The following is a 26,991-nucleotide window of genomic DNA, read 5'->3' as shown; positions in this document are numbered from 1 at the left end:
TCCAGTAATGGATTACTTTAATGAAAGACTTACTAAATAACTTACTAAATTAGGCTACTTGAAATGCAGATCTTACGCACCACGTTACTTGTTACAACGAAAAGTACTCTAACGGATCACTTTGTCACAAGTTACCCCCAACACTGGTGCCAGCATAATGAATTCTTGGTCAAAGTGACAAATATTTTTGCTTTACAGACGTACAAGTACGTCAGTGAGGCGGATCGCATGCAAACATGTGATAAACGTTTTAGAGCCATTAATATCTTTTAGTTACACTTTTTCTTGCTGAGTCAAAACTCTGCTGCTAAATTACTCTGTGACCTCAGTTGTTGAAAATCGGATCTTTTATGAAGAGCACTTAAAGGCAGCATGTGTGCGTCTGCGTTTCCATGGTAACATGGCCGCAGAGCGCTGACTGGAAATCCGGTGAGTTTATTTACTTCACTTGCTGAACGTTGAATTACCACGAAACAATGAGTTCCTGTTTTCAATGTAACTGTAAATACAAGAAATGCAGTACATGTTTTTACATCATTGAACTTCGGTTTCTCCGTTTTTGCCTACACTACCCTCATTAGGCTTAATATGTAATAGTTAACTAGTAGCTTTAATGCAGTCGTTCAGCGATAGGCCTAGTATAAAGGCCATCTGTCACGCCACCGTTAAGTGACAACGCGAATATTTTCCACTATAGATAGGTAGGTACGTAGATAGATAGATAGATACTTTATTTATCCCTAGGGAAATCTAGAAACATCAGAGAACAGTCAGAGAACTGATATCAGAGAACGGTTACGGTTTTCTTCTTCTCAGGATTATTTCTCTTGTCAGGTCAGTGAGGTGCCCAGGAGTGCCCTCTGCAGACATTTCGACTTTTGTAACGCAGGTGTAGGCTAATCAGTAATATTAATAATGATGGCTGCAATCTATTTAGGCGTGTCAGTATTGTATCACACTCAGCGCTTAATGATACACCTACATCCATCGTTGTTACTGGCTCCACTCCTGTTAATGTTTGCACACAGTCACTTGTCCTGCCAGTGTCCAAAGCAGAGACTCGTAATGGAATGCAAAAGCTACTTTTCAAGGAATACATTTTGACACGTCACTGCAAAAACAAAGGGTGTAAATAATAAAATGAATGATGGTTGAATGGAATACTTGAAATAAAATAAAGCCTTCAGTAATAATTTTCGCAACACCTGTGCTTTTCGTACTATGACAAGTCAGCATGTCTTCAGTGAAAAAGGCTTAAGAAAGTACATACAGCAGATTTGCCTGCTGGAATGTGAGGTTTTCATGCCTAATATCTTACACCTGGACTTTACGCAGAAAGAAAATGTGTAGTCATGAAATAAATATATTAATGCTCAGCATACTTCAGCTCTCACAGTCTGAGATTCATCTTGTGCGATAAAGCTCTCTTTCTCTTTTTGTGTGTTGTTGCAGCGTTTGTAAGTTATCATAAATGATCAATCTTGACGAAGCAGACTGTCCACCTACAACATAAACATGGATAAAGGACTCAAACATGAGAGTGCGTGTCAAGAATTGAAGACTGAGCAAGAGGAGCATCCTTCTCTGAGACAAGCACCTCTGGCTTACCAGTGGGACTCTGTGGAGTCTGATACAGAGAGCTTGGCCCAGGAGATGGCTTATCAACAACAGCTACAAATGTCTATTGATCAAAACAAATACACCCTACCTCAAAAGGAGAATGCTGACAGCCTACAGCATAGGGATGGAGAGGATGAAGATGCAACTGATTATGAAACTGAAGATCTTCAGGTTTATGATAGCCTGGAAGTAGTAGCACACCCCCATGCCAAGAGGAATCCCACCCTATTACAGACTGAATATGTGGATACACAAATATATGAAAGAGAAGGAACAAGGTAAGTTACACTAATTGTGTTTGTCTGAAAAACAGCAATTCATTTGATAGTGCAATTAAATTATAGTATACAAAGTAACATCAGGGCATATAACTGAGTGGTAACTCAGCATAAGTTGTGGTCGGATTTGTGTTCTGTTGCACATGAAACGTCACCTGTTGTGTCACAACAATGTTACCAGGCTATAATTGACACATTCTGAGTACACTTATATTTTTTCACTTTGTACTGAATAGTGGTGGGTACATAAGGGCTCAGATGAAAAATATTTTTTAAATGGTCTTTAACATATATGATTTATTAATGTAATGGTATGATGTCAGAGTAGACAAATATGGCAGAAAATAAATTGAATCATGGCACATCAAAAGGGCATAACCCAGGTTACTATAGAGACGTCAATATGAAAATAATCAGCATAAAACGCAAAACAATGTTGACCACACAAGTAACAGCCAGTCATCCATCCACAGCTGCAACATCATGTCAATCAAATCCAATGTCAGTCAGCCCAGCGCTTACAATATCCGATACCACTGTTCCAAAATATGACAGAAGTGAAACAATTGAAGGAATAACGTTAATGTTAGCTAAAGAGAATAAATCAACCTCCCCTTTCAATTGTAAGTTAAACTGCCTTGTTGTTTTGATGCTGCATTTTTTTTGAATGTTAGAAACAGAGTTAGTAAATCGAGTTTAATCAATCCTGACTCATTCTAAGCGTAAGGTTTAGATATCGATACATATATTTAATTGGAGCAGGGATTAGATTATTTATAGAAATGTATCCATTTTAATTGTAAAACAAACTCAAATCATTGATTCTAATTCTTATTCATTCTTTTAAATCCTCATAATTTGTACACTTCACACTATTAAACTCTAATAGTGTCCATCTCCTTCACTAGGGGTTGGCACAGGATGATCAATAATAGAAAAGTGCATTTGCTAGTTACATATTAAAAAAAATGTGCCGTAGCCTAATTTACAGCAGCTCAAACTACGTGAAGTTTAGAGGAAAAGGGAGGGAGGTGTTAGAAACTACAGCAAACAGCACTGCGCAGACACAGTGATCTTCATATTTTTGCAAAACTTATGCCTATTCTAGCTAGCTAGCTAGCTAAACAGTCCATCCAATACACTCTGATTTAAATGTGCTGATAGACTTATTTTCTGATGAACAGTAGCAGTTTTCTTGCACATGTTGTAGACTGTTGCTTAGCCCTATTTTATAGTGTGCTGTACATATCAGGCCCTGGGTTAAAATGTTGTCATAATTTCGCACCAGAATCAGCAGCAGCCAGTTTCAGCTGTACAGCTAATGGAGATCAACCAATTTTTTGAACATTTTCAACATAACATCTTTTCAAAAACTTTACAAGCCCAAGACTTTACAGCCTTTACAAAAACTGGTGAGGACATGTCCCGAGGATCCCAAGTCTAAATGACACCTAAATGTATATGGAAAAGTTCTAAATATCCAAGGCAGCAAGAAAAGAAATTAGGCTCTGGTGATACTATAGTTTAATTATTGCAAACAAAATCGGCAGTCCAAGTCCAAAACCAACAATGTGTTAGTCTGGCTCTGGTTTTGTGACTTCCTTACTCCTATATATATAGGAGATATAAAATATTCCTTATTTGTAGCAAACATTATTCAAAAGAGGTGTAAATAGTGCATGTGTTTGGCGAATTTGGAGCAGTACCCGGTGATAACGGCAGCAGGATGACGTATGTGGGGTTGAGTCAAAATAAACTACAAGGTGTGTTTATAGTAATGAAGCAATACACAGATCAGCCACATCCTTAAAACCACTGACAGTGAACAACACCGGCCATCTTGTTACAATGCAGGGTTAGAAACCTTGGGTCCTGGCATTCATGTGGATGCCACTTAACACACACCACCCAGTCAAACATTGTTGCATACCAAGTACACCCCTTGATTGGTGACGGCACTCCTCTATGGCAGTGGAGGAGCAGGAACATGCACCCTGACACACTACAAAATTTGCATAGGAATGGTCTGAGGAATGTGACAAAGAGCTCAAGGCCATCGACCCTGCCTCCAATTTCCTCAGATTCCAGCCCAATCAAGCATCTGTAGGAAGTCCTGGAACAAGTCTAACACATGGAGGCTCCACTTCGCAACCCAAGGGCTCAAAGTATCCGCCACAACCCCAGAGGTCCTGTTTCCCAGCCACGACAGGTCAGAGCCAAGTCTAATCCACAGTGGTGTCTCCATGAATAGGACTTGTTTCAGGATGTCCCATGGATTCTCAATCAGATTGGGATTTGGAGAATTTGGAGACAAAGTCGATGCCTTGAACTCTTTGTCAAGTATCTCTTGCCATTCCTGAGCAGTATTTACAGTGTGGCAGGGCACATTGTCTTACTGTGGGTCACACTCTTGAGTGCTGTTGCCACGAGGGGGTTTGCTTTGTCTACGACAGTGTGTGTCAGGTGGCATCCACATGAATGACAGAACCCAAGGTTTCCCAGCAGAACATTACCAAGATTATCAATGTTATTCACTTCACATGTCAGTGCTTTTAATGTTTTGGCTGATCAGTGTATGTCACCCAATGTAACAGTTTGGCTCATTAATGTTCTGGCACAGAGGAATAAGATATATCAGGCTTTACATACACAAAAAATATTTATTTATTTATTTCCTCACTTATTGTTAGCCTTTAATTAAATTTGTTTCCAGTAAGAACAATAAAGAATATCACCAGACACTCTTTTAGTGACTCCAGAATACATGACTAATTCTGATATGAAGTTATGCGGTTTGTCCAGTAGATGGCAGTAGTTGATTTGAGTGGCACAATTGCTAAGCACTGACTAGTAAAACAAAACCTGCAGTCATTATTTCTTGTTGAAAAAAAATCAAAGAGGATTTGTTATGTTCTGATTAAAACTCAATTTCACACTGGGTGTTTATAGAGACAAGTAGGGTATAGACGTTGTTGTGAAAAAAACCTGACCAATTTTTGTGTAACCTTGTGTATCACAATAATACTATAAACGTGGCATTATATAAGCAGTTCACCGGACTGAGATTGTGCCTGAACTTGATCAATTTGCCCATTGAACTGGACTGTCACTTTACTGCCTGTGACAAATTTATTAAAATTAAGCAGATAATAGAACTGCTTAGACAAAATACAACAAGGAGAATCACAGCAGCAATCAAACATTTTACCTTTAGACAGCACAGGGATGACAAAAGATAAATAGCCTTCATTCGTCACTTAACAATGGAATGGTGTCAGTTATTTAATGAGATGCAGGCACCGATGCTACATTGTAGTGAGAATGGCCTAATTCAGGTGCTTTCAGCATAACGGCTTTCATTTGAGGGAAATTAGATTTTTGTTTTGTTTAGGTGAATCTCAATAAGTGGTCACTCGTGGTCCATTACAAGGATCATTGTTGCTGTAAAGGAGATCTCTCTTTCTCTCTTTTGATGGAGCAGAGGTAGGCATCTATGGTGAGGAACAACACCACATCTGTTTTTGCACTCTTGTCGACTCGTACCGTTGTTTCCTCTGCTCTTACCTTCAGACACTGCCTGATAGTCATTTCTCTCCAAAATAGAAAAGGGGCATTCTCCATTTTATTCATAACCCGTGTAGATTGATGCCCATCAAGTGTGGGTGTGCTTGAAAAGTACATTGTTTCAGAGGAAAATGACCATGACATATTCTCACAAAAGGCTTCATTTCATAGAGGCAAGGCAGTGTACACAGTCCCATTCCCATCATCATGTTCTCATAGTCCTCTCTACTGCCTCCTCAAAGCGGGTAAGCCTTTTCACCCATTGCCATTGCATAGTTTTCAAACCCAATGGGCATTCCTCATTCAAGCAGAAGATTCCTATTTAAGCAACTCCATTCATCCCTCTTCACTATATCTTACACCTATCTCACTCGAAATGTTGCAAAAGGATATTTGGGTGTTGTCCGTATAACCAGTTTTTTCATTTTCCCATTCAGTGTTCGTCACAATATTTCACTGCCTTTTGTATTTAGGAGTCTGTATCTTGGGCAAGACATAATAGGCTGTGGTGTTTTGCCAGTGTTAGAGGCATCACGCCCAGCTGCATGTTGTCTATAATGCATTCTCCAACTTGTTTAAGTCTGAGTCATTAGAGAGACATCCCTTACCCTTTTGGCCTCGTCGAAGTGAAGGGCCCTACACCTAGGCAACCCTCCCCCCTGATGCCCAGCATCACGGCAAGGGAAGTAGGCTCCCCGCGTCCTCCCAGTAAGCACAACAAAGAGGCTCTCTGCTATTTATTTTAATGAGATCTTTTCATCACCATCAGAAAGAGCATTTTAGCCTGCAATTTTCAAGCCATTTCATAAGCTGAAAATTGCCGTTTGTGAACCATTCCCCCGCTAGTAGCTCTCAAATACACTGTCATTAGTGAGCCTGGAGGTGAAAATACTAAAATTATCTGTAAATACAGGCTCATAATCCCCCTTATCTGTTTCAATTTCAGAAGTCTCTAATAAGGCCTAGCTCTCTTTGTTTGAGGACATCATCATTCTAATAACGGTGTAATGCCTCTTGTTCCTTTGACTTCTCACTACATGCGTATGTGGCATTCAGGTGTCTGTAAAACCTCCTTTGGATATGGAAATGTCATTTATAAATCTGCTTACCAACAATTAAATCAATTATTTATAATATGATTGAGACTTTCCTAAACACATATGGACATCCTCTTTGACAGACATTTAGTTTCCTATCTCAATAACTGAATTACTCAATTACTGATGCAAATGTGCGTCTCAGGCTCGTTGTTTTATATAAATCTTTATTGCTATTGTCTTTCTTTAACTTTACAGCCAGCTACTCTCTGATGATGCCTACTCTGACCTGCACTATGACCCCAACTGGAGGACCAACCTGAAGGGAGCTGGGTGCTTCAATGAGAGTCCACAGGTTTCCATCGAGGAATATTACCAAGTCCCTAAAGAGATATCTCATCAGACATGTGCTGACAGACAGGGACCGATAATGAGAGGAGGATACAGATATATTGTTGACGCAAGTCCAGCTGTTGTGGTGACCCCTCGTATGGTTGTCAATCAGTCTGACCAGCCATACCGCCTACATCCACAAGATGGTCAGAATAGCACAGTAACGTCTTCCCACTGTTACAACCATGCTTTGCAATTTATATCACCTGAGGCTGAATGTTCAAGGCCAACAAGCATTTTCACTAATAATGAAAGTGAAAACAGATCACAGAGAGGATTCAGACAGACATTTGAAAATAGCTGTGACAGTGCTAGTGACAATATAAGCAGGTCTCCTGAACTGAAAGAGGTTGTACATGCTAGGTACTTTCAAGAATTTAAGACCTACCAGCAAGGACTGAGAAACACACCAGGAGGACCCAGTCTAACTGAGAGTATGAGCACATCCGCATTGTTGAGTCCTAAGGTTTCATCGAACAAAAAGTTAGAAAGACTCACAGACAACATTGTGGAACGGAACAAAATAACTCTGGGGTGCAACACATCCAAATATGGCTCGTATGCGACGGTGCATGCACAAAAGCAAGGCATGCCTCACAGTGTGAATAAGGTATGTATACAATGTTTTCTCAGCCAATATCATCTGCTTTTGGTTAAATGCAGAATGAGAATTTGATCTTTGAAATTTGAGCAAATTCCAAGACACCACTGTAATGGTCACTCTCAGCGCAGGCCCTCTTTGGAAATAGGTTGCAATTACAGAAACAGACACCAGGAGCTGCACTAGCATTGATAATGACTCCTGCCAACTGAGCTATTGTTAACCTTCAATGATTTAAGATTAGATTTGACTGGGGACAGACTACCAAAGATATTGTGATCAACGTAAATGTTAGTTTTTAAAACACAGTTTAAACTGACAATTTACAATTGAGTTTTTTTTATGCACACCGTGGCCTTACAGGTTATGGCTCGGTGATAGACTTTGATTGATGTGATTTTTTTACAGACAGAGATCAGTTCTGGGGCTTGTTAGTGCACATTCACAACAAATGGCTTTTGTTTCTTTCTATTTTCCAGCATATTTACTGTGAACAGGTGATAAGAACACAGCCAAGTGTCAGTATATTTACTCTGCAAAACTCACTCTAATCTGGTGACAATATTAATGAGCAGTTGCTCATGAGCAAAATATAGGACAAGATTGTTTGCTTCTTTGCCTTTTCTATTTTTCTCCTTCTGCATCAGCCAATCTTAGGCTCATTTAGTGATATTATTGGTATCTGTATGCCTTTTATTGTCATCTCAGACAACAACCAAGAGAATATGATGTTTGCTCGGACCCAGTCCGGAAAATTAGTTTGGCAGAGGGGCATAGCTGTTTTCATCTGCCTCCTTCTCCACCATATGAAAAGAGCCATGTCTGCCTATACAGTGCTTATTATGAGTTGATGTGTACAACAAGAACATCAGAGACGCATGGTTACCAATAGGCTCTTAGACGTCCCTGCACCTGGCACAGTGGCATAATTGGTCAGAATGTCCCGCAGTCCCCATTTGTCGGGCCACACGACTGTTTGCTGGCTATAATACCCCCAACCTTGTTCACCCATCTGAGCCCCAGCCCTCTACAATGTCTCATATCATCACCATTTACATAGTCAAGAGCCGTTAGCTTTGTGCAATGGCAAACAGAGCCAGAGCCTTTCTCTCTCCTGAACCCTTGTGTTTTGTCATTTTCCCTCTGAATTCGCTTATTAGTTTTCCATTGGGCTGTCTCCCGAAAGACGTTCTTACTTAATGGGGACATAGGGCATAAAAGAATGGGCACCAATTTGCATGTGGTGTATTTCTTGTTTCATGGTAGGATTAATCTATGAATTGAGTGTGTCACAAAATATAAATGAAATGTATGGCAACTCTTTATAATGGCCATCATTAATAAATGATAAATTCATATTTAAACTTTAGTTCATGTTTATTTCACTGTTAACAAACAATGAAATGCTTTATAAACCATTTATAAAGCAATTGACAAGGTTTATAAACATTGAGTTTATAAAGTTTTCTGATCCTGGATCTCTTTTCCTTGCTTCCTGGGGCAATCACTTTCGCTTTTGGTGACGTTTTGTCCCGATGGTCTTGCTGGCCACTTGGGAGTCACTGGTGGACTGTCTCATGGCCTGCACTTAATCCAAACCCCACAATTCCTTTTCTGATGTTGATGATTGCATCTTTTCCATAAGCAAAGCATGCTTCAGTAGAAGGAGGCATAGAGGCAAAGAAATTGAAAAATATAAAATTATTTATTTGTTTATTAATGTGAAACAAAAACTAAGAAACTTTTTTTTTTTTTTTTTACATACTTTTGATTTTATGCTCAGTTCAAAAGTAGGGAATTAAAAAACCGCGATGTTCTTTTAGGCCCTTCTCCCAGTCTTCTGCTGCTCTTCTCTCGGTCAGTCGTCCTCCTGAACCACTCCTCACTGCAACTGCAGTGTCCCTGGGCTCATTGGGTACAGCGGACAGGCCAGATGGTGGAGCAGTGGCAGGGCAGCCCGCCTCCATCATCTGGGCCTGTTCGCTGTGGTGCTGGGGCAACTGGCTCATAATCCGCTGCATTAGCTCTGCGGCTGGCTGGTTGTTTCAACAAACCAACCACAAGTAAAACATAAGCACAACCCATTAACACCAGATGACCACTGACACATACAGTTAGGAAATAATAACAATAATTATAATAACAATAATTATAATAAAAATAATGATAATAATAATAATAATAATAATAACAGAATTTTTTCGTGGCCCTGGTAACGTTAGTCCACTGAACAACAAAAGGAAGGGAGATCAGTGGGACCTGTGCACATGGCTGAGTGCAGTTCTTGGCCGTCCCTCATTGCCAAACGCCCCTGGGTGCCCTGACAGTCCCACTGTAAAACCAGACAGAGGGAGGTCAGTGGAACATGATGAATATATTGTTTAATAAGACCACAAAGAGACAGGTAGGTACTTCTTTTCTCCTTGTGGTCTTATTAAACATCTATCTGGGGGTTAATGCTCGTGTTTTTCTTACTGGTAAAACGGTAACTGGTAAACCACCATAAATAGAGCAGTTTACGAGCAAGACCTACACCTACACCATTCCACTGAAACAGCTGTCTGTGTCTTCACTGAAAAGGTCAAACTCTATCTTGACAAGTATGCATGTGTTGGTGCTATTTTTATTGATTTTAAAAGGGCTTTTGACACTGTTGACCATAAGATTCTGCTAACAAGACTTTCTGCCTTTAACTTTTCTGGTCAAGCTACTGCTTGGGTTAAATCCTACCTGTCAAACAGGACACAGTGTGTCCAAGTGACAGGTGAAAAATCCCCATACCTGCTCTGCCCAGTAGGGGTCCCCCAAGGGTCAATCCTTGGTCCATTACTCTTCTCTCTTTATGTGAACAATCTACCCAATGTCTGCAATAACATCGACACCCTGATGTATGCTGATGATACAGTAATCCTAACCTATGCTAAAACCTCACAAGAAGCTGCCCAAAAGCTATCATCTGCCTTAAACAAAATACAGGAATGGTTAACTATCTCATGCCTATCTCTGAACACTAAAAAAACTGTCTGCATGATGTTTGCCAAACCCACAACCCACCTGTCACCTACTAAAATCTACCTGAAAGGTGAGGAGCTTTTGATGGTGAAGGAATTTAAATACCTTGGTGTCACCCTGGACTCTTCACTATCATTTAAAAGCCATGTTAAAAATACTGTGAAAACCATTAACTTTAATCTATATAACTTCAAACAAATCAGATCCTCCTTGACAGATAGTGCAGCGCTCACGTTCCTACACTCCATGATTTTTTCTCACATTGATTACTGTATCACCACCTGGTCCTATACTAATGCATCCACCGTCAGACTTATTGAAGCTTGCTATAAAAAAGCCCTGAAGGTCCTGGACAAAAAACCCCTCTCCTATCATCATTGCAATATCCTAGACAAATATAATTTTCTAAGCTTCATCAATCACAGGAACTTCAAGTCGGCCTGTCTCATCTACAAAGTCCTGCATGGCCTGGCACCCCCTCCACTAAACACCTTTATCACACAAAAGTCGATCTGTGGCTCTACTTCTCATATGACCAGAGCCACTGATAGAGGCGACTGTGAACTCGCTTTCAGACGGACATCTTTTGCCCAAAATGTCTTGTCTGTTAAAGGATGTGTGATATGGAATAGTATCCCACCCTCAATAAGGGAATGCCCAAGCCTGGTAACCTTCAAAACCTCGTTGAAATCATGGTTAAGGGAAAACCAGACTTGTGAGCATCAGTAATGTAAGTTATAAATTCCCCCCCGTCTTACTTCCCATATACTCACTCTCATATACCCCAATAAGAGTCATGACCCGGTTTCTGCATTGCTGCAACCCTCCAGTCCACCTCTACATCACCCACAGTCCCACATTTTGCACTGAGCTGTCCAGCTGTTTGTTGTTGCTGTTTGCTTGTCTGTTTGTTTCTCATTACTGTTTGTTTGATTACTGTGTGGCAATGTTGTGTCTTTTGTTTGTTTTTAAATGTACTTGGGGACAACGGATGGAAACTAGCCTTTGGCTACACTCCGGCTTGCTTACATTATATTCCTGGTGAATAAATGTTCATTAGCATGCACTGTCCCTCCCAAATAAAAAAGAATTTAATGTGAGTCAATAAAGCAATAATAAATTCCGGGTCACACAAGATAAATTAAATATCAAAATCAAATTCGGCCCTTGGCCCGTTATTTGCTCAATCAATTAATATATTCAATTAAATATCAATTAATGACAAATCAAACAATGAAAATAATGCTTATTTTCATTTTTTGATTTCGGATTCTCAATTGACTCATTTAAATCAAATGAACAAATGATAAACTGACCATACACAGACCTATACGCTTATATTGTTTTTAAATTGAAAATGAATTATGGATTATCTGATGATACCCAGATCAAAGAAGTAACGAAGTTAGTGAGAGTGAGAATTTTATTTTCTACATTCAGTATGTGATTGTTGGAACATATCATGTTAAGGTCTGCTTCCTCCCACCCTTCCTTGTCTGTAGCTCGTTGCAAAAGATAGCAACACTCCATGTACAAATCACATCAGTTTCATAAATCAATGCGAGTCCAGACAAGCCAGTTGTTACTAGGCCCTTTTAAAATACCCCATTTGGTCTTTTGAAGAGAACTGCTATCTGAAGGCAACTTGTGATAATTAGACATGTTATTAAATGTACACAATTTCCTAATGCAGCAAATGTTTAGCTCAGCCAAGTGGCAGAGTGGCGGTAGCAATGATTGGCTTCATCGGGGCCTGGGCCTCCTTTGATAAAGACAGAAGTAGCAGATCAATCTTCTGCTATTGCACTCACCCCTTAGAGTCCCTTCTCCTCTAGCAGGCCCTCACTTCAAAGCCAGGGGAACATAATGTACAATCTTTTAATAGCTTTAGTCCAATGCTCTGGGGAGCTCTCTGCCACTGTATACCCTGCCTCAGTCTAAACACCTAATCAAGATTACCTGGGCTGGCCACAATAGCAGCTAAATGCAATTCAAGATCCACAGATCCTTTGAAGTCTTCATTGCAAAAAGCAGATGTTTCCCAGGTACAGGAGGTAATACAGCTAGCTGCAATTGCCAGACTTTGTTGTGACATCGTCTCGCAGAGAAGCAATTATGGGCCTCCCAATTTAGTAGAAAAGATATTACACAGCTTACCATGCTCAAAATGCAATACAGGCATGATCATTTGCTCCAACTGATTGGGATGTTTATAATGGGGGACAAAAGGCAATGGCAGGGGCAATGGGTAAAGGTGAGAAGTCTGAGTGTGTGTATTGATAGTAGTCACTGACACCTGATTTTCAAACAACTGCTCTCTCCTTACTGATCATCTAAAAACAGTAGCCAAATGTCCTGGAGGCTCCCTGTCATTTCAAAAAGATTCTCCTTTGGGGTTCTGTTAATGCCCCAGAGCATAAAAAAATGCTGGAGACACAGCTACAGACAAAAGACTAGACCACTTACATATGTAAACAGCTTCAGGTCTAGGTGGTTTGGTCAACAGTGCCCTTAATTTTTCTCAGCATAATAGTAGCCTATTAGATGCAATCACAAACACACTTATTGATGGATGCGTTACAACTGGATCCACTCATTCCTTGTGACCTTCACCTATTCACGCTCACAGAATTAGTGGCATTCAGTGAACAAGTCTTCAGCCTGTCAATATCATTGATCCACTCAGATGGTCCTCTGCCGCTGAGGGGAGTCCTGAAGTTAACTAAATGATTTTCATTACAGCGTTAATAGAACATATTTCCATTCCACAAATGGGTACATTAGGAGCAACTGAAACAGTAAATTGATGTAATATGATGTGGTCAAAGGAGACAGGCATTGATAGAAATGGAGGCGGTATTGATACCACTGAGTAGGTATATTTGTGTCGGTTTTAATGGGCTTTAGTAAAGGCTGCACTTCACACTGTATAGACAGGCAAAATATAAAGACTATTTGTTTCAACATTCATCTGTATCAGCATGTTGCTTTCTCTTTTTCATCTGTCTAAAGGTGCATGAAACTCTGAAGGAGACAGCCATCACAGAACATCAAAAGGACAGTTCAGACCCCAAGCTGAGGTGGCTCCAGAAAACACAGCAGTTGAGGGTAGGACCCTCCTTTTCTTTTGACTTGGTTGATGTGTCGGCCTTTTTCTTGTAGTATTGGAAGCTTATGGAAGCTTAATTGCAGAAGATCCAGTGAGTTCTATCTAGCTGCTGCCCAGTAGGGACACTATCACCCCGGTCTTAATTTCCAAAAAGAAAATGTGGACTCAATCACTGGTGGCGTTGTTGCACCTTTTTTTAAAAGGAGGTTGGAGGGAAAAAGGAAAGGATTGGAGAAGCATTATTATATTGAGCACTTGAGCAGCTACCTTAACACTGCCAAGCAGACGAGAATGAATATTTTCCCACTGGAATGGGCAAAGCTGGTGTTTGCTAAATCAGTTGCATTAGATGCATGAGACACAGGCTCAAAGACCTCTCGCTAAATAATTTGGTGAGATCATGCAAAGAAGAGCGCCAGCCCTTCTTACACATGGGGAAAAAAATCGTGCCTCTTTTTTGTTAGAGCTGCCAGTTGTTGTTTTTGTGGTGTAAATGTGTAAGGTGTTTTCACGCCTGTAGTTTGGTTCAATTGGTCCAGATCAACTGAAAGAAAATGATACATTGTTGCATTTTAGTTTTGGTCTGGTTCCTTTTTACACTGACATTTTACATTTGAACCAAGAAGAGTTAACATGAAGTCAAACAGACAGACAGGTAACTCATTGATTGGACAGTTTTGGGGATTGTCATCCTACATCATTAGTGCATCATCATGGCTGATTGGCTGATAATACAGGCCAATTGATAATTTGGTTCAGCTCTAAAACACAGTATTCTAGTTGGGTATGATAGTGACTATACTAGAAATGTATCCTCAAACAGTTAATCCTACTCTCCACCCAGGTAACCCAGATCAGCAAAGGGAAGAAAGCCCAGTGGAAAGAATACCCCGACCCCCCTCAACAGCAGCAGCCCCCTGCCACAGGGGTCAGTGCCGAGCGAGGAGACAGTCTGAGTTACCTATTAGCAAGACCAACCGCTGGAACTCAGCCAAAACCTCAGAAGACGACTTCATCACAGCCTTTGCCCCACACTGTCCACCTCAACATCAACCTCAACACTTCATCCCATTTCCTTCCATTACTCCAACAGAGGGGCCAAGATGCTGTCATTAATGTAGCATCTCTTCATGGTCCTCAGTGGAGCCCCACAACTGAAATTGAGCTTGCACTGTCCCATGGGTATCAACAAACAAATCCAAGAAAGTCCTCCAAGATGTCTCTTAAAGGGGTAAATGCACAACTTCACCACCAAAACCTGGCGAGTACCCCTGAACAATGGCAAAGGTGAACTGTTTACACTGCTTTTTTTTCACTGACGAAAATGATGTTACATTTGAAGGATCTCACAGGGAAAACTGATGACTGTGCCATCAAATAATAGCAGTTGCATAGAAAAAAATAGAACAAATACTGGACATACTGGAGACATCAAAACACAATAGCGAAATAATGATGAATGACAATACTTGTGGTCAGTGAGATAAAGAACATTTGTTGAAATGTATGTGTGATACACCATATGAAAATGAATAAAAATAGGGAGTATATATAATATAAGTAATAATATGAGTAATAATTACATGTTTTGCCTCATTATCTATTATCATGGGACCCATCATTATTCATCCACCAATAATTTTGTGTTTCAGGACAACTGCACTACATTGTCCATTATCCTTTGAAGGGAAAGACCAGAAGAGTTCAAATGAGGTTCACAGTACACAATTTCCACAAAGCCTCCCCAGGACACCCACCACCACTTTGTCAATGGGTTCAGGCTCCTACACAGTTCTGCCCCCGATAGGAAAGCCAATGACAGGAAAAGAGTCTGAGCTGAGCCCCTGTCAGAGTGTGAGCACAGCCTACCCTGTCCATAGAAGCAACTCTGATGGCTACCTGGTTCAGATGGAGAAACAGAAGCAGCTGAGGGCGAAAGTCACTTATAAGGTTGGTGTGTCTGTGAGCTTCATTTGTATCCTGGCTGGAAGGATTCTCATTGTTTACTCATTTTTCCTCTGCTGCAAAACAGTTTTATTTGTGTTTAATCAGTGTATTAAGTATGTCCGCCATGATATCTGGGATGATACACATGAGTATTTGTTTGATATGCATGGATTTTAAAACTGTTTTAAAGCTCAAGGACCACAAAACTCACTCAGCACGTACTGAATAATCACATTCAAGTTAGAAAAATAACAACTCATTATGCAGTTTCACCTAACAACAGTGACACATAAAGTCTTCAATTGAGTGCCATTCCCCTTTAATCCCCATGAACACGAGAGGTTACACAAATACATGCCCCTTTGAAGTCCCAAATAATCCCCTCAGCTTTCTCCATGCAGCGACTGCTTAATCCAGCAGGAGTGTTCTGGTGACTAAGGCCCCATAACATCAGGTTAATTGTCTAGCTCCACTACGATACACTTAATTGCTATGAGACGATGACTATATAAACCACAGACTCTGAAAAGCCATTTGAAGATGTGTTAGAGGATAAGGTGATTAAAAGGGAGAGTCTGTGAGGCGCAGGGCCACTAAAGAAACCCATTTGCATTTAATGATTTGGCTATTGTTGTTTTTTCCCCTTCTCCTTTGGTTTGTCAGGCTGAGTTGTGCAGGTGGGTCCTGAGTAGAAAGTGACTCAACCATCCTGCCTTTTCCAAGTTGCATACACAGTTTAGCCATATTAGGGTTTTATGACTTGGCTTTTGGAAGGCGTTGTTTAACAAGTCACTTAACTTAGCTCTGGCTAACAATTTCTAAATTAATGTGTAGGCCTATTTAAATAGAGGTACCTGTTGCAGAAATATCACATTCCGTACTAGTTATGTGTCAGTGGTGAAACTACCCCTAGTACTGCTTTAAACTGACCTCAAACAAAGTTGAAAAATTTTGATATTTTTTGCAACCATGCTACAATAAAAGACACATTTTGTGATTGTGCTGAGACTCCTAGCCTCACCTGATAGTAGCAATCTTTAACACAGATAGACTGATTATAACATATATATGATAGGGGCGCAAATAAAGGTTCTTTTTCATTGTCGATTGATCTGTCTGATCTGATTTTCTCAATTGATCGTTTCGTAATTTGGTCTATTAAATATCAGTAACTGTTGAAAAATGTTAGCCAAAAAAGAATTGGCTTACTGAATTCTGCTTTTTGCTCAAAAATAACTCAAACTTATTAGTTGATTATCAAAATAGTTGGCAATTAATGTAACGGTTAACAACAACAAATCAAATCAAAATCAAATCAAATGTATCATTTATTGTTACATTACACAATAATTTCATTACATTAACATACATTCAGAAATTACATTATTGATAACAGTACAACGTTCTGTGTATATTTCATACCATTTAACAGATAACAATTGAGTTGTATGGACTCAAAAAAATCTAGAAAGTATGCTTAAGTACTTAGAGTTGTATTTATGCTGGAGCCCTCACATAGTCCTCCTGTGGTGCCCACCACTCCCCACCCCTTGACCTACCATCTCTCCCACCGTGTTAGCCATCATGTCTGACAAGATTACAGGCTCAATTTGTAAAGCAGTCTGGCTGCAGTGCCTGGGTATGAAAGCAGATGAGTATGACTTAGGAGCTGGAGAAAGAGGGGAGAGGGCTTGGATTATTTCCATGTACCCTGTTGTGTCCATGACCAGTGGCTAAAGCGAACTGAAATCCTCCTTCCGAAAAGCAACCAGTGCAATCTGGAATGATTAGCTCCCTTTTGTCTGGGGCAGCATGTGGACTGCATGCACCCATGGTCACACACACACACACACACACACGCACACGCACACGCACACACACACACGCACACGCACGCGCACGCGCACGCACACACACACACACACACACACACACACACACACACACACACACACAAAATCATCATCATCATCATCATCATCGTCACCAGCACCTGCGAAGGAGCAGGTATGCAGTACATCTCTTTGTGCCATTGCTTGTATTACTTCTATCACCTCAAACTCAGTTCATCATCAGTGTCCCTGGAAAAAGTACTTCAATATCATATCAGAGCCTAATAAGGTAAAATGGTCTTTTATGCTGTATATGGTGCCAAGGCAAAATCCTTCAAAAACTCATGTATTGTTTGTACTCTTCATACTGTTTGTGTCAATACACTTTTACTCTTCCCCAGGAAGATTTCATTTTTTTTAGGAGTAAATGGCTAGTTTAGCATAACATAGACAGCCACTATCAAGAGGTGAAGTCCCTCCCCTTCTGGTGGGCCACCATGGGACCTCATGTCAGAAAAATATGTATGGTAGTTAATGGCAAGAGGTACAGGATTTTTGAATTGTGCCATTGATTGCACATGATGTTTGTCAGTCTAAAAGTCTAATAAAAAAATGTAATTCAACGAAGTTGCAGTCTGTCAAAAAACTGTTGAAGTATAAGTCTGTGAAAGTGTATAATTAGAAAGACTACACACCCAAAAGTCACGTAAGTGATGTCATTTCATCTAACACTTACCGAAACCTTAGAAGAACTGGTTAACTGGTTTCAGTCTTTGCTGAGGTGAAGGGCATGTTGGTGTTGGACACATATATTGCATGAGACGATGTAGTCCACTGAGTGTTTTCTAAACTAAATGACACTTTACAATCTTTACAACAAACTGCAACTTTCTTAACTTGCCATATTATCTTTTAGATTAACAAACACCATACAGTCTTGGTCATAAATGTACATACAGAACACTCCTCTTGAAAAAATTGGTGAAATTCAACTAAATTTGTTAGCTTTCTCACATTGACTTGTTTCTTCAGCACAGTCCGAATGTTCTCGATGGGGTTCAAGTCAGGACAATTCTAGCCTGATTTAGTTTGGGATCATTCATCCCAACCCAGCAGCCCCACAGTACTTGACAATAGGTTTGGTGTTCTTGGGGTTAAAGGCCTCACCTTCTCACCTCCAAACATATTGCTGCTCATTGTGTTCAAACAACTTAGTTTTTGTTTCCTCTGACCACAGAGCTTTCCTCCAGAAGGTTTTTTCTTTGTCCATGTGATCAGCAGAAAACTTCCATCAAGCTTTAAGATGCTGTGTCTGGAGCAAGAGCTTCTTTCTTGCACGGCAGTCTCTCAGCTCATGGCAATGCAAAACATGCTTGACTGTGGACACTGACACCTGTCTTCTTGCAGCTTCTAATACATTGCCGACATGCCTTTTGGTGGTTTTGGTTGACTCTTAACCATTCCAACAAAGTCACCAGTCACAGAGACACAAATTTACCTTAAAAATCCACAGAAAAAGACTTCACAACACTGAATTTATTGTTTGACTAAGAGGTGATCTCAGTGAACTAAAATGCATAAGCAAGGATCATGTATAGGCCTATAATATGTTTAATTATAAAGTGCCATTAAAAGAGATGAAAAGCATGCTATGACTCTGTGTGGCTCTTCCTCAGCTCTGTGGCACCTTAAGCTAAACGCTAACTTTAGAAATCTAACATTATGACAATGACAAGGCTAACATACTGTTGTTTCAGTACCAAGTTTACCATGTTCACATCTTAGTTTTGACCATTAGTATGCAAACATTCGCTAATTAGCACTAAATACGCTCTCATAATGTCAGGGGATCATCCAAAGCCCTATTTGCACAAGACTAGTATTACCTGGGGACATTTATTAATTTATAATAACTGTGGAAGACGCCTGTGATCTCAATCCCGTGCAAAACTGCCATGTCCACAGTTTGTAAAGTAAAAATTCCACCGCATATTACCTACCTTATTTCACCAAACACAGAGGTCATGTGATAATATTAGTCCAGTGCAAATCGGCATGTTGGTGATTTGGGGTTGTATTTCTTTCTAAACATCTGTTTTCTGTTGTCAGACAACTCAACAAACTTTGATTGTGGCTCATAAGATTTTGAACATCAGTCAACAGCTGTGCTGTGAGATCAGTTAAACTGACGTTTACGTATACAGCAACTGAATGTTGTCATCCTCAAGTAGAGCCACAGAGCATCTTTCACTTGATCTATATGAGCTGCAAATGCATATGTAGGTCTGTAACACATGCAGAAAGCCAAACTATATTAATAATGTGGCTGCTGAAGAACAAAAACTAAAAGTTTATGTTACTCAGAGCTTTGAAATCATATCCAGTAGAGAATGTCAGCAAATACAAGTAAAATATAGACTCGGCATGTGTGTGGCTGAGCATGAAATAGAATTGGGCTTCATCATGTCAAGAACCCCCTAAATAGATCCACATTAGGTCATCATGCCCCATGATTTTGACCCAAGGAAGGCCCTTTGAGACTCTCCATACACAGCTCTATGTCTATATTGTATTTAGGGATATAATAGTGTCTAGTTCAGTATACGTTTCAGCAGTATTAAAAATCTTTCTGGCTCTTCTTTATAATGCAGCAGAATCCAATGCACTACATATAACTAGAATATATATTATATAGAATAATGTTTGATTGGTGAGTGTTTTTTGTTTTGTTTTGCAAAGCTAGTGCTACAACCGAACATAAAGGATGGGGTGTTACAAATGTTGGTGGTGGTGAAGATAGTTTCACTCACATTGAGGCTCTGTCTCGCCATGTTGTCTGACAGTCTATCATTTGGTGTATTATTAGTGATTTTTTTTTTCTCAGTGCACCATTTGAGCCCAATAAGAGACATAAAAATAGACCAAAATTGCTAATTGCTAATTGCCAAAAAGTTAATCAGTCACACTAAATTGCCTGTAGGTTTGTATGTGAGTGTGAATGGTTGTTTGTCCCATATGTCAGCCCTGTAAAACTGGTGACTTGTCAAGGCTGTGCCCTGCCACTTGCCCATTGTCAGCTGGGATCAGCTCCAGCTCATGACCCTGTAAAGAATAAGTGTTACACACAATGGATGGATGGAGTTTATTTTAGTGCCATGGTATGATTTTGACAGCCATAAAAAATGGAGTTCAGTTTGACAAAAGTCCACTTTAAATTAAGTATTCAAAATTGTCACTTGATGTTTGATAGCACTTATTGTGTATGGCAATTGTCAACTTGCAAATCTTTAGTCTCTCTCTCTCTCCCATTCTCTCTCTCTCTCTCTCTCTCAGGCATACAGTCTTAAAGACTACAAGCAGCTGAAGTCAGACATAAATCTGCAAGGCCTGGGTCCTGACTACAAAGCCATTGAAAAGACAGTAAGTACTGACCTGCAATGTCAGCGTCATATCAGCAGAAATTGTCACTGAGCCACCAGTTTGTGTCAGGTGTGTTCATTTATCCTGAATCTACACATGAGGATGTTGTCTGATAACACACAAGCAAGCCTGTCATTTTCTTCTTGAAATTATCCACATTGCTGTGAACTGTGAATGTTTTGTGGACTGCTGGTAAATACAGTCGTTATACTGCATTCTGCAGCTCAGACCTGGTTGTGTTTTCCCTAAATGTTATTCTTAATGAAGCAGCTACAAGGAACTTTCATTTTGTGTTTATTCTGGCAGCCCCTGTGAACAAAAGTGAAAAAGCACCACCATCTTCTGCATACATTTGTTATGGAAGCAAGTGACACCTTGTTTTTAATATTATTTTTCATTTTTAAACACAGATGTTTGCAGGATAGATAACCATGAGATAATGTATCTATTTGTGTCTATGTAAGATTAATAACTCTAATATGAAGATGGTTAAACAGAGTAAACTTTGTTTAAGTGCCATTCATAAACCTGGGTTACATTCCCTAGTTATGTTGTGTCTTTATAGTAATAGGCCAACACAATGTAGCACGATAGCAAGACCAACATCAAATGTTACAGCGTAAGTCGTAATAAATTGTATACCATTGTACCATTGTTGTATTTCATATTGACCAATACCAATGTAGATTTATTGATATAAAATTATGTTTGGAAATTAGCTTCATAATAGACATATTACATACATGTCTAGGAGGAAGAGGTCCAATCCCCAAATTATCTTTGGGAGAAACCTTGCACCATAGTTGATTTGTATTTTTGTCTCGCTCACTCTCTTAGGTCCAAGGTAGGTTAGGTTAAGTTCTTGCCGTGCTCCTTCTCTATCTGGGCTGGTCACATTGCTTGCAGTTGTATCTAGTCTGACTGGGTGGTTGGAAGATGCTATGGGCAGTGATCGTATCAAGGTTCACTGCAATTAATGCAACCCCTTGCTGTCTTTTCCTACATTGAATACATTTGTCTCGTAGGCTACCAGGGCTGTTCAGGCTCCCCGGCCCAATTTACCCCCTGATCCTACTAGCCATAACCACAAAATATAATGCCAAAAAGAAAAATCTCAAAAAGAAAAATCTCCTTGTGGCTCTGCTTCCTTTTAACTAGATAATATACTGCTCTCTGCAAAACGTCTGAGAAAATGATAACATCGGCTGTCCTGGTTTGTGCGCCGTAAATTGTTTCTTCTGGTTTTGCGAGGACTATGATCCAGTGGCAGTGTAGTAATGATTGGGAGAGAGAGAGGGAGGTAGAACAAAGTGGAGTCACTTTTTGTTCCCTACTGGGCAGAGAGAAGCTAACAAGCAGGAAGACACATGTGCTCCTGTAACTTCTTTGTCAACTGTTTTCTCTTTTTTTTTACATGCATCTATCCGTCTTATGAGAGCTTTCAGCAATATGAGTAGTCTGTTGACTACAATATATAGCATCTACATGTCACTTTTTCTATGTTTGAGAGTCACTACGGCCTTTAATCGATTTTCTAGCCAAGAAATAGAAGATAGAACTGAAGAACACGATATCCTACATATCAGGATGCCATATTAATTTGTGTTAGGCATTATAAGCTAAGCAGTGATTCAAACAAAAAACAAACATGTTCAGAAATTGTTTGGACGAACATGTTTAGCTGCCTAAATTCTGATGTCCACTAGTGTCTTTGTGTATTCACTGACCCTCTCCCGATTGTCCCAGGTCATCATTTAAAGGCCCTATGCTGTTCCAAAGATAAAATTCCATTTACAAAGCGAATGAGAGTAACCGAAGAAGTTAAGTGCTCGTGCATTGATACATCTTTTGCCAGTTGTAAAAAGTGAGCATGTTTGGCCAATTTACTCTAGTTTGAGCCATGTGAATCTCCAGGGCTAAGCCTATTAGTGAATGATATGTGTAAATGTTGATAGGCCCACTGAATGGCTCACTGTGTCTGTTTTTTTTGTGGGGTTTTTTTGGACTGCTTGAGTAGGCTCTGCAAAGGGCATACACAAAAGGAAGGGCCTTAAGGGACAAATGGCTCAGTTAATTAAACCCCCTTTTATAATCTGTTTCTGTTTTTGTCTCATTCTCCCTCTCTTCTCGCTCCCTCTCTCACTCTTTCACCATCATCATGCTGAGAAAATGAAACGACAGAGGCTGTATTCAATTGTTATCCGCGAGCAGAACAGAGAGATGAGTAGGATTCCCTTTCTACCAGCCAAGGACCCAGAAGGCAATGACAAGAAAGTTCCCAGGATGAAGGTGTGTATGTGTGTGAACTCTAGGACATGCCTCTTTCACAACCGGCATGTGTCCCTATAATTGTTTGAGAAAGATATATAAGGCATATTGTCACTCTATGGTACCAGCCTGGGACCTGTCCTTCAAAGCCTTAACTAGGGCAGGTTGTTCACTAAGCAAAACATTGTTTATTCTGGATAACTAGTCTCACACAACTGGTTTGCAAAAAGCAAACATGATAATTCACTTAGGATAAAATACTATGTTTGAATACTAAATAATGAAAACCTCAAAGGGTAAGTCCACCAATTTACACATTAAAGTGTGTTTACATGTCTTGGGGAGTACTATGCATATGTGAAAAAATATAAAGCCTTTTGTGGTTCCAGAGGAGGCTGCATGAAATCTGATAAATTACCTCCATTGACGTGACTCAGTGGCTAATTTGCATTGTGGGTAATGTAGGCACCAGGTTTTGAAAAGCCGCCCACTGGTCTACACTGCACTCCTATAACGTTGTTTGAATGAACAAATGATCAAAATCAATACAGCAGAACCAGAGATAACACCTTTTTAGTTCCACACATTCTTCTTCCTTGTCTGGTGCCCACATTACCCACAATGCAATTTAGCATCACTACATTACCAGTGTTGGGGAAGCTACTTTGCAAGCGTAGCTTCTAAAACTACATGTAGTTCAGCCTGGCAGTAGTTTGAACAAACTACATTTCTACCCCTGGAGAAATGTAGTTTGTAAAACTACTGCTAAAAAAAAGTAGCTTTAGCAACTACTTATACTCATTATACTCATTTAACTCAGCGTTAAATACATCAACATATGGTGTATATGAAACAAAATATAATAGCCTACAAAAACTTCACATGCCAGCAGAAATATGCCTCTCAACTCAAGTTTTATTTTTTAAAGAACAAAAGCTGACATTTTTGGTCAACATCACAGGAACTTCAGAGGCACTAACACTTAGGCACTAGATGCCAGGGCAGAATCGCTTGTTGACACAACACATGAGCAGTCTCTCAAAGTTTTTATCAGACAGCCGGCTCCGTTTGGCACTAAAAACATCTTTACCAACACTAAAAAGCCATCTATAGCCAACATGTGCATGCTCAAATATGGCCATGGTTGGGCTGGCGCATTCGGGGGTGCATCGGGGGTAGCGGGAGGGGTGTCCATGACGTGCTTGTGCCATATGAGCACTGCCTTCCTTGGCATAAAGACCCTCCCACTCTGTGAAGCATTTGAGTGCTGCCAGGGCAAGCCAATCAGAGGAAGCGTTGGCTTAGCATGTCATGACGTGTTTCATGCCTTTTTTCAAAGCAAATAAAATAAGATTTATATTATATAGGTCTTTTTTTATAAAGAAAATATTTCATGTTATTGGCCAAAATTGTAGTTTGTAAATTGAGTAGTTAAACTACAAAAAATGACCCAAAAAGTAGTTGAAATACTTGAAAAAGCACAAAATATGAATGTAGTTTAACTACCAGCAAGTTACAGCAAATTGTAGTTAAGCTATGTAGTTCAACTACATGTAGTTTAAGTCTCCCCAACACTGTACATTACATCACTGAAGGCAATTTATCAGATTAAATGCATCTTCCTCTGGAGCCACAAAAGGCTCCACACTACTTTTTTTCACATATGTAGTAGTACTCCCCAAGACACTGTATGCACACTTGTGCTATTTAAAAAAAAAAAATACTTCATTTTTTATTGATTTTCCATTATTGAAAAGACCATATATATATATACATATACATATATATATATATATATATATGGATAGTAAAATTCAATACCATAGATGAGCAAATACACATGTATGATATATACTTATACGCGGTATACCTTAAAACCATTTCCCCTGCAACCTTAGTAGTAACGTTTGACAGGTCACAGTGGAGGTGAAAGAGTGGTAGTCACAGTTCTATAGACCTTTTCTCAAGGACCATGGCCATTTCTGACTTCTAACTACAGCTTGTAAAGTACACAGTGATTAGGAAATACATTAACAAATGTGGATCTCTCTCTCTCTCTGTCTCTCTCTGTCTCTCTCTCTCTCTTCTCTTCTCTTTCAATCTTAGGCCTTAGAATATGCCAAGACCATAGTAAAGCCCCCTGTACAGTTTGAACCAAAACAGAGACAGAAACTCCTGTCCAAAGGCTTCACTGAGCACACTCCTTTCTTGGAGGACTTGGACATGTCCCAGCCAGCCACACTGGAAGTCCTTAGAAAAAGGCATGAAGAAGAAAAGAAGGCTGTTGCTCTCTTCAGAAAAGTACATGGTGTCTGAGGCAAGGTGCAGTTCACTTAAACAGTCCATGGAACCCATGCTCTCATAGATATTTGTACTCCAGGATATGAGACACAACATGCTGACTCATTATATTTGCTAGGTGTAGTGTCACATCAACATACAGTATCAATACAGTAAAGATTTGAGACACTGGGCCTTGGAAATGTGTGAAATTTTATGTAGTAATGCTACTTACATTTTCACACATTTTTCAAAATTATCATAAGATCCCTAAAGATTATCGCTGAAAAGAGTGGTAGCTTCAATCAGCAAACAACTTGGTGATCCATGTTCAGGGTAATTGTATTACAATGTTACAATTAATATACACTATGTGATTGTATGATGTTTAAACAACTATAAAGCCACCTGTGGCAAAATAACACATTGTTATATTCAATAGTTTTTTGTAATAGGTCATGTCATGGTGACATTGTGTCCTGTCTTGTTGAAATATTATGTTGTGAGCACTGCTGCAAAAAACAAAAAAACAAATAATTTGATTGGCTTTTGCATGCTGCTCGGTTTACTTTCAGTGCCTTAAAGTGTGTTGAAATATATAAAGCAGCCCTAACAAATCAGTTACTGCAGTCTTTTTGAGAAAGCTGCACATCAATGAAAATGCATTTGAACGCACTGATTATGTTGTCTGATGTGAAAAATCCTTGCTCTGTTGACCTATAGGGAAAAAAAGAACATACAAGAAGTGTATCCAAATACTATTTGACATGAGCCTGAAAGGGGACAGGTGGGTGAAGATGAATATATTATATAATATATAATATACTTTTCCTAATGGCATAAATGAATTTTAGCACTGTGGGATGAACACTGCTGTCATGCCTTGTTTATTAGATCTCACTTGTTTTTCTTGACAATGTGCTAAGATTAATAATGATGCAGGTGTAGCTCTTAAGTCAGTCCACAGAATAGGGCAAGGCGATAGGGCCTTAAAATAATATGCAATATATTTTAAAGCTATATCGCGACACACAATATATATTTTGATGTTTTAAAATCATCATCAGACGCACTTCATAAATGCTAGGACTTGGCGACAAAATCAAATATCACTATGTTTTTGACCAAATACCTTGATAATGATATTGTTGATATAATGACTAAGTGGGTAAAGGCAAGTATTAAAGGAAGTACAACAGTCTGGTAAGTTCAGAAAATGACATAATTTTACTTACGCTTATGCCATATCAAGATATAACAGTATCCAAAACTAAGATGATATAATATTAACATATTGCCCAGCCCTACCACAGAGTAACATTTATCTTATCCTGGTTAGAAACTTTGTATGTAATATAGATTTGGTGCATTAAATAGATTTTCATATTTGCACTTATACGGTTATACTAATTGATCAGACATAATTGTATGTACGTACCTATAGACAGATGTAACATAAACAGCGTCACTCAGACTCTGTGTTATTGCCAAGTAAGAGGCAAAAAACACTGAAGATTATGATATAATGAAGTTGTCGTAGTATGTCATCAGTGACATTGAGCAATCATAGAATCCCCAACAGCATTTTTTAATTTTCACTATACAGTCCAACTATCCTAGACCATTGCCT

General features: G+C 39.5%; 1 protein-coding gene across 3 annotated transcripts; it reads left to right on the top strand.

The window, feature by feature from the left end:
• The first annotated feature begins 365 nt into the window (after window positions 1-365).
• jhy (junctional cadherin complex regulator) lies at window positions 366-25,785 on the top strand. Of its 3 annotated transcripts, none has more exons than XM_084373831.1 (9): window positions 366-429; window positions 1,453-1,898; window positions 6,758-7,502; window positions 13,518-13,613; window positions 14,459-14,901; window positions 15,267-15,564; window positions 20,727-20,813; window positions 22,995-23,102; window positions 25,188-25,785. In XM_084373831.1, exons 2-9 carry the CDS (start codon window positions 1,516-1,518, stop codon window positions 25,395-25,397), a joined length of 2,370 nt encoding a protein of 789 aa, XP_084229957.1. In that variant the 5' UTR covers window positions 366-429; window positions 1,453-1,515; the 3' UTR covers window positions 25,398-25,785. The 3 variants fall into 3 exon arrangements, with proteins under 3 accessions (XP_084229957.1, XP_084229956.1, XP_084229958.1); XM_084373830.1 differs by having other exon boundaries at window positions 22,980-23,102; XM_084373832.1 differs by lacking the exons at window positions 22,995-23,102; window positions 25,188-25,785 and adding an exon at window positions 22,560-22,957.
• Window positions 25,786-26,991: the final 1,206 nt, after the last annotated feature.

Source organism: Pagrus pagrus, assembly GCF_965226575.1.
Source record: "Pagrus pagrus genome assembly, chromosome: 14".
Lineage (NCBI taxonomy): Eukaryota > Metazoa > Chordata > Actinopteri > Spariformes > Sparidae > Pagrus > Pagrus pagrus.
Note: the sequence above shows the minus strand (reverse complement) of the source record. Positions and strands in the feature narration are given on the sequence as shown.